Source organism: Anthonomus grandis, chromosome 19 (assembly GCF_022605725.1).
Source record: "Anthonomus grandis grandis chromosome 19, icAntGran1.3, whole genome shotgun sequence".
Lineage (NCBI taxonomy): Eukaryota > Metazoa > Arthropoda > Insecta > Coleoptera > Curculionidae > Anthonomus > Anthonomus grandis.
Genome location: NC_065564.1, coordinates 6455828 through 6471083, shown reverse-complemented (window position 1 = coordinate 6471083; position 15256 = coordinate 6455828). Strand labels below are relative to the sequence as shown.

The 15256-nt window shown below is 35.8% G+C and overlaps 1 protein-coding gene across 2 annotated transcripts; it reads right to left on the bottom strand.

Moving 5' to 3' along the window:
• Positions 1-52: 52 nt before the first annotated feature.
• Positions 53-15102, bottom strand: LOC126747159 (armadillo repeat-containing protein 8-like). Of its 2 annotated transcripts, none has more exons than XM_050455660.1 (12): positions 14923-15102; positions 14646-14859; positions 14385-14588; positions 13891-14200; positions 13744-13837; positions 12163-12329; positions 11883-12103; positions 11723-11818; positions 11506-11674; positions 8545-8704; positions 238-512; positions 53-181 (listed from the first exon to the last, which is right to left on the bottom strand). In XM_050455660.1, exons 1-12 carry the CDS (start codon positions 14956-14958, stop codon positions 145-147), a joined length of 1983 nt encoding a protein of 660 aa, XP_050311617.1. In that variant the 5' UTR covers positions 14959-15102; the 3' UTR covers positions 53-144. The 2 variants fall into 2 exon arrangements, with proteins under 2 accessions (XP_050311617.1, XP_050311618.1); XM_050455661.1 differs by having other exon boundaries at positions 11506-11656.
• Between the last annotated feature and the right edge of the window lie 154 nt (positions 15103-15256).

The window sequence follows — 15256 nt, the reverse complement described above, 5'->3', positions numbered from 1 at the left end:
GGCATAATAAGAGAATTTATTATTAAAAAAAAAAAACCAACCGACTTAAGTCCATTTTAAAAAGTGTTTTATTTTCTTAAACAAACAAAAATAATAAATTAACAAACAAATGTACAGGTAGTAGTAAATAACATCTCGCGGAGCCTAGACGTCGGTGAAGTTAGAGAGCGTGGCCTTGACCCTAAAAACAACGAGCGTTAAACTAATAAGTGACGTAAGCGACACACACACACTCACCGATTAAACAAGATGGTGTCCGAGGTGCCCATCAGCTGTTGCAAGATGTTCACCACGCCCAAGTCCCTTAACCGCGTTTGCCGCTCGAGGGCCCCCTGTTCGCCCTTTCGCGACAAATTCCCGATGCAAAAGACCGCGGACTCCTGCAAACAGGGGGCGGGATGCGTCATGTAGTCCACCAGTTTCTTCAGGATGTCCAGGTTGATCATTATGTGGTCCTTGGCCCTCTCGCCGTCGGCGATGTTCGATAAAATCAACAGGGCTTGTTCCTTTACCTGTTTTGTTTAATTAGGGTTTTTTTTATTATTATTATTACTTATTTATAAAGGAGCAAAGCCCAATTACAATTCTGTTAAACTTTTAAATTCACAACAGTTATACATTATACAGAAATACAAAGAATCATTAAGTAATAATAATTAATAATATCTAACCTAAGCTTACTAAAACTTGACGCAGGAATTTGTTATTAGTTTCAAAAAGGTCAATATAATGATGTTGGTTTACTAATCTCATTGTTCTAGTGAGGAAGTTATTAAGATCATAGTTAGTACGGTGGACTGGGATATGAAAGCTATCAGTGCCTCTAGTTGTTTTCAGTAGAGCATGAATTTTTGAAGTAGCTCTGAAGCTCCAGATTTCCCATGTAGGATATTGTAAAAAGTAATAGGATCCCTCCTCTTATGGCGGATAGTGATGGGAGCTATATGTAGTATATCTGCAGCAATGTAATTATCCAAGATATTCATTTTAAATGCGATTAGTTTTAAAAATTTGTGTTCAACTAGTTGAAGAGCATCAATATAGAAAGAAGACCACACACAGGAGGCATCCTCCAGATAAGGAGGGACCAGGGCACAGTAGAGTGTTTTCAAAGCGGCAATACTTGTGAAGTCTTGAGTACATCTCCTAACAAAACCAAGCAACCGGAAAGCTTTATTGATAACACTATCTAAGTGATGAGAAAATTGTAAGCTTGTATCGAAAGTAACACCCAAGTCCTTGAAAAGAAGAGCTCTTTCAAAGGTATAGCGACCGATCTTGTAGTCGAAATTAATAGTATTTCTAGGACGACAAAAGGTCATTATTTTACATTTGGCTGGATTAAGTTCCATACCATTTCCTTCACACCAAACTACCAAATTATTTAGATCATATTAAAATTTGTCACAATCATCAGGGACTCGATTATACAACTCAATTTCAGATCATCGGCAAACAACAAAAATAGGCAGCTAGTGAAACATTCATCTATATCATTGATAAAAAGATGAACACAAACACTCCAGATGGAACCCGAATAGTTTTAGAAAGAAAATTAGCAATTTTATTAATCAGTCTACGTAAATAATAGCTCTTGAACGAGGATAATACAGGTTTATCAATACCAATCATTTTTAGTTTATGCACTATTGTGAGGACACTTGTCGAATGCCTTGGAGAAATCTGTGTATATTGTATCCACTTGATATCCCTTCTCCAAGGCATCCAACAAAAAGTCCACCTGAGTAAGAAGGTTCAGCTCCGTAGATTTGCTCAGTTAGTAGAGGTTCAAGAAGAGGGGGTGATGATGTCACATACTAAGCTTTCAAAAACTTTGGGAACTGCACTGAGTATAGTGACAGGACGATAGTTGGTGGCACTGGTTTTGTCGCCCGACTTATGAATAGGTTTTAGGAAACTCTCTGTTCAATAGTCTGGGAACATTCTGGTTCGAAGGGACAGATTGAAGAATATGTGGTATAAGGGTCTGGAGAAATTAAAACTACATTTTTTTTAGGAATAAAGTAGGTTTTTGGTTAGTTCAGGTTACTTCTTCCTAGTGGTTAATTAGGGAGAACTTTGATCAATAGCAATGTAGTACAGACCAGGCGTTTTTGGGATTTTTACAGGTTCGGAGGGTATAATTGTAAGAAAGTTACAGGCAGTTTTACTCTGGACTGTCTGTTCAGTCCTTAATTCGAGGAGATCCCAAAATCTAGAAATTTATGGAAAAATGTGTTTAATACACTTCAAAGTTGCCCACAAGGTCCCTCTAAACCTCACCATTTGAATTGTCTTTTTATCTATAATGATAAGGCAGTTACAGATAATAATTGTGTGTAAGCAACTGTCAAAACAGACACTGACGAGTCCCAATTTTGGAAATTTGACAGAAACTGATTTTCTCAATAAAACTTTTGGGAATTAAAAATATGCCCCTAAGGTCTCCTTATCACTTAAATCACTTCTATAACTATAATAGTAAGAAAGTTACAGATAATTTTATATAAGCAACTGCCATGGGAGACACTGACGAGTTCCAATTTTGGGAATTTTATAGAAACTACTAATTGGAAATTTTCACAGCCAAAAATGCACTTGGAAATATTCACTGCATTGCAAATTTTCATAGTGAAAAAATCGTTTTTCATTAACCTTACCTTTACCCCCCCACCCACCCCATACACCTTACCAGTAAGAAATTGCTTTAAAAAATAATTGTTTTCCAATATAACATGCATGAATAATAGCTGCTTTCGTCGTTAATATCTAATAACACAGTTTGTTTATTTAAATTTGATATAATTATATTTATGTATATTAGCAAATATTTAATACAAAAACAGTGCTATTAGATTGGTATTATGACCGCAAAACAGTGATTTTTCCAAAGAATTTCTTACTAGGCAAATATTTGGGGTGGGTGGGGGGCTGAGGGTTGTGTTGATCAAAAACAATGTTTTTGCAGAAAATATATATTGAATATATTAATGATTTTATACATTAATATTTAGTATAAAAATAGAGATATTAAATTGGATAATATGGACGAAAAACAGTGATTTTTCAGACGAATTTCATCAGATATTGGAGGTGTAGTAATCGAGTTTAAAAACTACATATGTAAATCCCGTGTCAATTTTTTAAAATTGTACCCAACCCAATACTGTGCCCTGAGAAATTTCGACAGTTGTTTAACAAAATCATCTGTAACTTTGTTAATATTATAAATAGAAACATAATTTAATCGGTGGATTATAGTGGAACTTTCTGGGCAACTTTGAAGTGTTTACACACTTTTTGAGAAATTTTTAGTTTCTGGAGATATCCTCCAATTAAGGATTCTGCTTCAGGATGTCCAGGTAGATCATTATGTGGTCCTTGGCCCTCTCGCCGTCGGCGATGTTCGATAAAATCAACAGGGCTTGTTCCTTGACCTGTTTTGTTTGTTTAGGGGGTTTTTCGGTTAGTTTTGGTTAGTTCTTTCTAGTGGTTTATTAGGGAGAAATTTGATATGCAATAATGTGGTACAGGCCAGGCGTTTTTGGGATTTTTACAGGTTCGGACGGTATAATAGTAAGAAAGTTACAGGCAATTTTGCCTTGGACTGTCTGTTCGAGGAGCCTCTCAAAATCTAGAAAATTATGGAAAAATGTGTTCAAAGTTGCCCACAAGGTGCCTCTAAATCTCACCATTTAAATTGTCTTTTTATCTATAATAATAAAGAAGTTAATTTTGTATAAGCAACTGTCATGGCAAACACTAATGAGTCCCAATTTTGGAAATTTGACAGAAACTGATTTTGTCACTAAAATTTTTGGCAATTAAAAATGTACCCCTAAGGTCTCCTTATAAAATACCATTTAAATCACTTCTATAACTATAATAGTAAGAAAATTACAGATAATTTTATACAAGGTGTTTCAGAACTATGGGATCAAACTTCTGGGGGCTGTTCAGTGCAACAGAAGAATCCATTTGAGTATAGGAACCCATGTCCGGAAATGCGTCACTACGCCACTACGGCCCTAAGACGCGTTAAAATTTATAAAAAACATTAATTACCTAAATAGGATCTGCTGCATTTATTTCTATCTTTTGTACATGATACTATAACAACAATTGTTTAAAATCAACGCTTATCAATGTCATGTTTAAAAATTTTATAGTTTACAATTTTTAAACATTTACTACTTTTTGAAAACTTTACCAATCAAGAATTGGCGGATATCCTCTTCAGACCCCAGGTATCATAGATGATACGTTGAGATTTTATTTTCTCAAACAAAGGGCGCATTAATATTTCGCTCGGAACTAGGCTTGAGCTAAGTCGTGAATTTGAATTCACAGGTATAACTGTTAACGCGATTTTCTATTCACTGTGAATATAACCTGTGAACGTGAATTTACGATTGAGCGCCGCGCCGGTTGGCGAGTTTGCTTATCGTGCAGTTTAATATCATGGCAGTGAATTCGCATAATAATAAGAAAAGTATTACTATTCTGTTGTGTTTATTGTATTAAGGATAGTTCATACCCAGATACAAATATTAAGGGGGCCTAAAGTAAATAAAAATTAAAGACAATATCATTGACAATGACAACAATAATTCATTATTGTCACATTTGAAAATATATATATTTTCATAGACATTTTTAAAGCTAACATCACGATGTCTTAATAAGAAATAATTGTCTTTAAAACTTTAAAATAATGATAAAAACAAACATATTTTAATATTCGACCTTCCGCAGAAATAGATAAATTAAAATATTCTATCATAATAAAAATCCAGTAAAAAGAAACTAAATAAGCATGACAATATAAAATATATGTACAATAAAAATAATTTATAAAAAATAATTGTTCTCTCGTTTTTCTCCACAAACGAGAGAGACGGATAGACGATGGGAGTCAGATAGTCTGTTTAACGATGGCTAATTGTTGATGAATAAATTACTTCTTTCGGTTTTTCAAATTTCAACGCGCATTCGTTTGTCTGAATGTGAACGCGCCTTTCTCATTCACATTTTGACATTTCACAGTTTATTTTTAAGTTGTCATCAAGTCGTGAATGTGATTTTATATTCACAGTGAATGATTCGCAGGTAATGAAATTTTGCTCAACCCTACTCGGAACCAGACGTATCATTGGCGATGCCCACTCGCAATGCTGTTTATATTTTTTTCCGCACGCGATTTTGAAATTTTGAGGTTATAATTTTATGCGGATTGTTTACGTTTGGACTTGTGTTTCTTGGAACATGGTTTTAAGTAGAAATAAATGTAAGTATAGAAAAATTAATTATTTTGTTTTGTTTAAAATATAGTTTGTAGCTTGCAGAATTACGATTTAATAAAAATTGTGAAAAAAGTTAAAATTTCGGATGATTTGGAAAGTTTTAGTTAAGGTATCATTGGTGATACCTTGAGATTCTACCGATTCAGATATATATTATTATTTTTTTAGTTGATAAAAACTACTTTTAGTTTTTATTTTTTGATGATAATGTTTTTGTTTAGGATATTTTGTTTTAACACAAAAGGAGCTTCAAGATTTAGCAGACAACATTGATTTGAACCAGTCAAATATCGGAGAGCTGTCATCAGAAGATGAAGAGGAGGACCTGACAACGCATTTTGCTGAAGATGAAGAAGATCAACAAACCGACTCTTCATCATCAAACGATGACCTACCTTTGTCCCATTTTCTCCCAGCAAGAAAAAAAAGTTGGGACCGAACTGCTAAGCTAGAGGTACATTCTTTTCCATTTTTGAATGATGCTGCTGATGTAAACAAAGAGTTAGAGTACCCCATCAAATATTTAGAAAAATAAATTTCAGACGACTTTTACGAAGATATTCCACTTTACACAAACATGAGAGAAGTAAAGGATAAAGGTCGTTCTTTCGAGACTACTTCTGATGAAATAAAAATGTTTTTTGGAGTGTCCATATTAATGGGAATTTACGGACCTCCAAGAATTTGGATGTTTTGGTCCAGAGAAATGAGGGTTCCCATGATATCTGATAATATTACCAGAGACCGATACTTTGGTTTGCGCTGTCGTCTGAAACTTGTAGAAGATGGCAAGATATCAAGGGAGCAAAGGAGTTTAGATAGGTTTTGGAAAGTAAGGCCAATGCTTGACAGAGTTTTGAAAGGATGTAGACAAAATAAACGTACTGAGGTGGCATCAATCGACGAACAGATGATACCATTCCATGGTAAAGTAATAATGCGACAATTTGTGCGTGGAAAACCTGAACCAGTAGGCATTAAGAATTTTATAATGACAACACCAACTGGAATTCCTTTGGATTTTTACTTGTACGAAGGAAAGGACTCGTCACTAGAGTCTGCGCTCACTCCTGTACCAGAGAAGCTTGATATAGGTGGCAGAATGGTACTCAAACTAACTGACACTTTACCAGCTGGTGTTTCAGTTTACACTGACAGATATTTTACATCTATTCCACTAATAGATGCATTATTGTCCAGAAAACTAACCCTAACAGGAACCATGATGCTAAATAGGCTTCCAAAAAACGCTAACGCTTTTAAAAGATAACGATTTAAAAAAATCAGGTAGAGGTTCCCATGACCAGTTGGTAAGACAGGATTTCAACGTCAATTTAGTAAAGTGATTTAATTCGAAACCTGTACACCTTGGTTCATCATCTACTGGCGTTGAGCCACTAGGAACATGTTCACGTTGGTCCAAAACCGAAAATAAATACATAACAATAAATCAGCCTGCAATAGTAAATTAATACAATTTAAAAATGGGAGGGGTATATCTACTGGATAGAGTGATTGGAAAGTATCCTATGCGTGCTCGAACAGACAAATGGACGATTCGAACCATTTATAACTTTTTTGATTTTTCAATTGCTGTTAGCTGGTTAGAATACCGAGAGAATGCTGTCTTTGAATCATGCAAAGAAGGATATTATGGATTATCTTCATTTTAAACTCTCGCTGGGTAAATCGTTAATTCATTCTGCTAATGAAAGCAAAAATGAAGAAAAAATTATTGAGGAAGAAGAAGATGAATTACCAACTTCTCGCAAGCAAAGAAAAGTTGAGCCCGTACCAGACAAGAGCGACAGAAAAAAAGGAAATAAGCATGTACCTACTTTCATGAAGAACCAGCAAAAATCACGATCTAAATGTCGAAAACCTGGCTGTGGAAAATTAACATTTGCAAAATGCACCTCCTACAATTTTTTTCTGTGTTGTAGCGTTGACAGAAATTGTTTTGAGTTATTTATATAGTTATAATATTATATTAGTTATGAAATAACTCAATTAATTAGTTCGACAAAAATGAATAAGTTCGACTTTTATTTGTATTAATATAATCCCAACCTATCATATAATTATGATACGTATTTTTTTTCCAAAAATATAAAAAAAGTAAAACAAAAAAAATTCAAAATTGTTTTATTAACATACTACCTACAAGGATAATGCAATGTGTTTTTGTAAATTTCATGTAATAGACTCTTGGGTCTGAAGAGACTAAGCATTTGGCATACGGAGCAACAAACTGCAATGCACGAGCAGCATCGCGGTTGTATCATGAACGTTATCCCGAACGACAGCATCCTGGATACAAAAAGTTTATTGCGGTTCATCGGCGGCTCGCTGAGACAGGCATGTTTAAGACCAAGATGCATGATACTGGTGTTGCTCGAATCGTCAGAACGGTCGAATTTGAAGAATAAGTGCTTCAGCGAGTTGCCGATTCGACAGACAGGGTAAAATTGCGTGTAACTTTCTTATTATTATAGATAAAAAGACAATTTAAATGGTGAGGTATAGAGAAACCTTGTGGACAACTTTAATGCATTTACAAATTTTGAGAAAAATTACTAGTTTAATAATTTATTAATTTCTGAGAAATTTCCAAAATTGGGACTCTTCAGTGCCTGCCATGGCAGTTCTTTACAAAATTACTTGTAACTTTCTTAATATTATACATAGAAAGACAATTTAAATGCCGAAGTATAGAGAAACCTTGTGGACAACTTTGATGTATTTACACATTTTTGGAGAAATCATTAGTTTCTAAGAAATTCCCAAAAATGGGACTAGTCAGTCTCTACCCTGGCAGTTGGTTAACAAAATTATCTATAACTTTTTTCATATTATAGATAGAAAGATAATTTAATCGGTGGAGTATTGTAGAATCTTGTGGGCAACTTTGAAGCGTTTACACATTTTTTGAGAAATTCATAGTTTCCGAGATATTGCCCAAGTAATGACGCTCTTGGGTAAAACTGCCTGTAACTTTCTGACAGTTAGAAACGTGATTTAAACGGCCTTGGGTAAGGGGACCTTAGGAACACATTTTTGGTCAAATTGGATAAATGAAACTTTGGACTTAAATTAAAAAAATCCGGACCTGTACCACTGACGCCATTCAAATTCACCAGTATATCACTCCGGTTTCATAAACCAATAATGCTAAAGCGCCCGAACTTTTAAATGCCGCTCAGATCAAAGAAATTCGATTACGGATTAAAGGAGTCCTTACCTCGGGGGAGTGGGGCCCCTCGAGCACCAGCACTACGCCCTGCATCACCTGGGTGCCGTGCAGGGCCATCATCGTGTCGGTGTGTGTGCGTGGTGACACCAAATTCCGTAATAGTCCGAGGGTTTTCATTAGGATCCGAGGGTCTGAGTCGGCCAGTAACCTGTTTTTGTTTCAATTGCAAAATTGCGTTTAAGTTAGGTTGGATTTGTGCAAAATCGTGAGTTTTTTAAAAGAAAAATGGTCAGTCTCTCTTTTGGATATTCAGAGGTGAACATTTGTCAATTTAAAATTTATTTCTTTAGCGCATGATTATTGGCATAAGTCGCTCTTTGTCTAAGACATTAACTTACCAGAGACAGAGAGGGATTTATGTAGTTTAAGCAAATATTATTAGTCCTAAACAAAACACCTTAAGTGGCATTGAAGATGGGCGCCCAAGGGACGAAACGTTGGGTTTTGTGTATTGGAAGTTTTACTGCTTGGTAGACTGGCGTTTTTAAATTAAAATAAAATAAAAACCCCATTGCTTTTGTATAAAACAAACAAATGCAAAGGAATTTTGAAAATACGGACTGCACTGGTGGAAATGATCAAAAAACTCAACTTTGACGCCCTGGCATTTACTATGGGGTTAAGGTAATTGATTTCACGTTTCACTACATGGCAGACGGGAGTCTTTAAATATATAATTCTATAAAATATATAAATCTAAAATAAGACCCTACTTTTATAAAAATTAAATAAATGCCAAGGAATCTTGAAAATCTCCACTATACTGGTGGCAATTTACAAAAAAAACTAAACTTTGACGCCCTGGCATTGACGTTAAGGCCAAGCCATTGATTTATGGTTTCACTACATGGTAGATAGGGGTCTTTAAATTAAAATAAGACAAAGACCCCACTACTTTTATGAAAACTAAATAAATGCCAAGGAATTTTGGAAATCTCGTCTGTACTGGTGGACATTTCCAAAAACCTCAACTTTGGCGCCCTGGCATTGACGTTGGGATCAAGCCATTGGTTTGAGATTTTACTACATGGAAGGCAAAGGTCTTTAGATTAAAATAAAACAAAAATCTCACTACTTTTATTAAAAATAAATAAATGCCAAGGAATTTTTAAAATCTTGACTGCATTAGTGGAAATCTCCAAATCTCCAATAACCTCAACTTTGACACCCTGGCGTTGAAGTTGGAGTTAAGTCATTGGTTTGAGATTTTACTACATAGTGGCCAAGGGTCTTTAGATTAAAATTAAACAAAAATCTCACTACTTTAATAAAAATTAAATAAATGCTAAGGAATCTTGAAAATCTTGACTATACTGGTGACAATTTTAAAAAAACTGAACTTTGACACCCTGGCATTCACGTTGGAGTTAAGCCATTGATTTGAGGTTTTACTACATAGTAGCCAAGGGTCTTTAGATTAAAATAAAAGAAAAATCTCACTACTTTTATAAAAAATAAATAAATGCCAAAGAATTTTGAATGTCTTGACTGCACTAGTGGAAATTTTCAACAAACTCAACTTTGACACCCTGGCATTGACGTTGGAGTTAAGCCATTGATTTGAGGTTTTACTACATAGTTGCCAAGGGTCTTTAGATTAAAATAAAACAAAAATCTCACTACTTTTATAAAAAATAAATAAATGCCAAAGAATTTTGAATGTCTTGACTGCACTAGTGGAAATTTTCAACAAACTCAACTTTGACACCCTGGCATTGACGTTGGAATTAAGCCATTGATTTGAGGTTTTACTACATAGTAGCCAAGGGTCTTTAGATTAAAATAAAATAAAAATCTCACTACTTTTATAAAAAATAAATAAATGCCAGTGAATTTTGAAAATCTTGACTGCATTAGTGGAAATCTCCAATAACCTCAATTTTGACGCACTGGCATTCATCTAAGGGGTCAAGCTATTGAGTTCAGGTTTTCGTACATGATAGATGAGGGTTTTTAAATTAAAATAAAATAAAAACGTCAATACTTTTATAAAAAATAAATAAATGCCAAGGAATTTTGACTGCACTGATGGAAATTTTCAATAAATTTAACTTTGACACCCCGGCATTGACGTTGGAGTTAACTCATTGATTTGAGGTTTTACTACATGGTAGCCAAGGGTATTTAGATTCACATAAACGAAATACCTTATTACTTGACAAAAAATTAATAAATGCCAAGGAATTTTCAAAATCTTGACTTTATTGGTGGAAATTTTTCAACAACCTCAACTTTGAGGCCCTGGCATTAATGTTAGGGTCAATCAATTGATGGCAGGTTTTACTATATGGTAGATTAGGATCTTTAAATGAAAATAAAACATAAACCCCACTACTTTTATCAAAAAATAAATATATGCCAAGGAGTTTTGAAAATCTCGACCATACTGGTGAAATCTTCCAAAAACCTCATCTTTGACGCCCTGGCATTCATGTTAGGGCCAATCAATTGATGTCAAAATTTACTATGTGGTAGATTAGGGTCTTTAGATTAAAATAAAACAAAGACCCTACTGCTATTTCAAAAAATTAATAAATACCAATGAATTTTGAAAATCTTGACTTTATTGGTGGAAATTTTCAACAACCTCAACTTTGACGCCTTGGAATTAATGTTTGGATAAAGCTATTGATTTCAGGTTTTACGACATTGTAGGCGAGGGCCTTTAAATTAAAATAAAAGAAAAACCCCACCACTTTTTTAAAAATTAAATAAATGGCAAGGAATCTTGAAAATCTCGACTATACTGGTGGCAATTTACAAAAAACTCAACTTTGACGCCCTGGCATTGACGTTAAGGCCAAGCCATTGATTTATGGTTTCACTACATGGTAGATAGGGGTCTTTAGATTAAAATATAACAAAGACCCAACTGCTTTCATAACTGATAAAGAAATGCCAAGAATTTTGAAAAATATTCCCAAATTTTCATAAAACCCCTGCACTCACCTAAAAATCTGATCAGTGCCCAAACAAGTCAAAATCTGACTCTTGACCCGTTGCTCGGCCTGAAAGGCCAAATTCATGAGCGCCCAAATCCCGTTGAGCCTCAGGGCCGGATCGGTGGATCCAGTTAAATTTGCTAACAGTTGCACCGCCCCTACGAAATGACAAGACACTTTCCAACCCTATTGACCGCTTTCCCTTACTCTCTTATGACACTCACCTTGCTGAATGATCGGCTCCTTTGCCGGGGAGAACTCCAGCAATAAGTTACAGAGGGTCGACGAGGCGGCCAGCAAGAGTTCCGGACTTGGATCGTCTGGAAAAAAGGAAAACATCAGCCCCTAGAAAGGGTTTTCTGTGGTTATTTGCATGGAAATCACCTTGCAAAAGAGTCATAAGGGGCTTCCAAACGCTGTGGTCCTGAAATGTTGTTCTCAGTTGCTGCACTGATCTGCTAAGCGAGTGCAGGCAGCGTACCGACGCTAAGTTCACTTCTTTATTAGGGTCCGCGAGGCCCTCGACCACTTGTTCCATCAAACATTTCGTGTCGATTATGCGTTTTCTGATGTCCTCGTCGTTGGCCCCCAGGGAGGCGAACGCCCTAAGAAAATCCCCCTCGTTAATTTGACGCGGTTTTTCAGGAAGTGTGGCGAAAATCACCTGAAAGCGGCCGTTCGGGCCGCCACGCTGTTACAGACCAGCAAATCGACCAGGGCTGTCACCAGTTGATTACTGATCGCGGCTATTTGTTGTAAATTGCTGTCGACTTCCGTTAGATATGCCAGGGTTTCGGCGGCGGTCGATCTTTGGCTTTCCGTATGTTCCACCTTGGGAGTTAAATGTTACCGTTTCTGTTAGGTGAATTGCAAAATTTCTGATAACTTTTTTACTATTAAAGATAGAGGCTTGATTTTAAAAGTGAAACGTATGCCCAGTTAGACTGAATCTTTAATAACTCTATGAAAAAATCCGAGAACGCAAAAGTTTTTGAGAAAAAATGAAATTTATAATTTTTGCTTTTTCTGTCCATCGGATGATTCTCAAAATTTGGGATAACTTTTTTATTATTCAAGATAGAGATTTCATTCAAAGACTGAGGTGTACATCCAGTTACTCTGAATCTTTTATGTCTCTATGAAAAAATTCGAGAAATCAAAGGTTTTTGAGAAAAAGGGAAATTTATGATTTTCGCCACTTTTACCCATCAGATGATTTTCAAAATTTTGGATAACTTTTTTGCTAATAAAGATAGAAACATGATTCAAAGACTGAGATGTACACTCAGTTACTCTGAATCTTTTATGTCTCTATGAAAAAATCCGAGAAATCAAAGGTTTTTGAGAAAAAGGGAAATTTATGATTTTCGCCACTTTTACCCATCAGATGATTTTCAAAATTTTGGATAACTTTTTTGCTAATAAAGATAGAAACATGATTCAAAGACTGAGATGTACACCCAGTTACTCTGAATCTTTTATGCCTCTACGAAAAAATCCAAGAAATCAAAGGTTTTTGAGAAAAAGCCAAATTTACGACTTTCGCCAGTTTTACCCATCAGATGATTTTCAAAATTTTGGATAACTTTTTTGCTAACAAAGATAGAAACATGATTCAAAGACTGAGATGTACACTCAGTTACTCTGAATCTTTTATGCCTCTACGAAAAAATCCGAGAAATCAAAGGTTTCTGAGAAAAAGTGAAATTTATGATCTTCGCCACTTTTACTCATCAGATGATTTTCAAAATTTTGGATAACTTTTTTGCTAATAAAGATCGAAACATGATTCAAAGACTGAGATGTACACTCAGTTACTCTGAATCTTTTATGCCTCTACGAAAAAATCCGAGAAATCAAAGGTTTTTGAGAAAAAGTGAAATTTATGATTTTCACTATTTTTACCCATCACATGTTTTTCAAAATTTTGGATAACTTTGTTGCTAACAAAGATAGAAACATGATTTAAAGACTGAGATGTTCACCCAGCTACTCTGAATCTTTTATGCCTCTACGAAAAAATCCGAGAAATCAAAGGTTTTTGAGAAAAAGGCAAATTTATTATTTTCGCCAGTTTTACCCATTAGATGAATTTTAAAAAGTTGCATAACTTTTTTGCTATAAAAGAGAGACTTGATTCGAAGACTGAAATATACATCAAATCATCCAGCATCTCTTACATATACATGGAAAAATTCAATAATACTAAATACCCTCACTTTCCTGGTGCATTTGACCTACTCACCTGACAAAGCCTCACCAAACAAGGTAATGTCTTATAAGTCACCACAGGATCAAAAGCTGAAATAGCGCCCGCCCGATGCAAATTAGTGAGGCACCTAAAACACCCCACATATACCATAAACCCCCTTGTGCCCCCCACAAATCGTACCTGGCAGCCTCCAGTTGCATCTCCACCGGTTTATCCCTGGAAATCATCATTGACAAATAGCCGATCACCTTCACATCCCTATAAGAAGTATTTACGATTTCTCTGGCCACATGAGTGTTGTTAAAACACATGGAAGCGAGGCAGGTGGCCACTGGGACCCTTACCGAACAATTGTCCACCGATAGTAAGGAGGCCAATACTGCTGGAGCCCCGATTGTGCATAAACTGTTTTGTTCTTCGCTGGTTTTACAGGTGGAGGTGAGGATTGTCGCTATGCAAGACATTCTTTGTAGAGATTCAGTGGGGCTTACTAGAAATAGTCGGTTGGGGATAAACACTGGGTTATTTAGGTTACAAAGAAGGTGCTTATAGTAATTTGATCCTTATTTATTTACAAATATATATAAATACTTAAGGCACATGTGTCAGGGCCCACAAGAATCTCCTTTAAAATTCCCCTCACTAATACTCAAACAAACATGATTAATACTTACTCAGAGACAACAACTTCTGCATATGCTTAACCTCAAACTTTGAATTAATTGGGTGAAACTCCTGACTGGCTAAGGTACGTAAACAACACAAACAAGCATCAACGAGCTTCGGCTCCTGCTCGTCCAATAAATCCAGCAAAGTTTGTACAATCCCCGCATTGATTAGCAGCTCGACATGTTTCCCTGTGCCTTTCGCCAATGAACCTACAAACTCACTTATAAACCACTTTGTCTTACCTTAAACTGAACGGGGAACAGTACCGATGGTTACCGCCGCCTCTGTCCGCACTGTGGTCTTCATTGTGGCGTCTTTCAGCAGGTATATTAGTCGAGGCACTATGCCCTGTGCTATCACACTCTCTTTTTGCCTGTTGGACCCGATTACGGAGTTTTTTATCGACATTATGGAGGTGAGACATCTGTTGGAGTCCTGGGAGTACAGGTCGTCGATGTAGGACCGCGAACTCTCGACGTTCTGGAAATTATAGCGGTTCTTTCGGGGTGTTTTTAGGTTAAAAACTTTTTGGGGGGTACTTGCCATGAAAGCGGTGAACGGTTGCATCTTGTCTAACATTCAAGCTTGTGTATTGGTTTATAGGGGGTGATAAATAAGGAATTAGGGGTAAATAAACAGTTTAAACGGGGCTTTTTTTGTGTCTTTTTATTGGGGAAAATATTGCGGTTTATTGTGTTTTTGCCGATGAACGTCACTGTCAGTGTCAGATGTCACGTGCGTTGAACTTCAGGAAGTCCAACCCTGCATGTCAGAAAATTGCGATTTTTCGAAATAATAAGCGGGAACACGCATTATTTTTATGTAATTTACGTAGAGGCGTGTAAGGGGCATTTAATCATGCCTTCAAATGTGAATT

What these genes read in the sequence shown, in the direction of transcription:
- LOC126747159 (XM_050455660.1), bottom strand. Translation starts at nt 14,958, where the DNA reads ATGTTAGACAAGATGCAACCGTTCACCGCTTTCATG. An exon ending in AGAGGCGGCGGTAACCATCG is followed by an intron (nt 14,589 to 14,645) that starts GTACTGTTCCCC and finishes GTGAGTTTGTAG; the next exon opens with GTTCATTGGCGAAAGGCACA. An exon ending in GCAGAAGTTGTTGTCTCTGA is followed by an intron (nt 14,201 to 14,384) that starts GTAAGTATTAAT and finishes GACTATTTCTAG; the next exon opens with TAAGCCCCACTGAATCTCTA.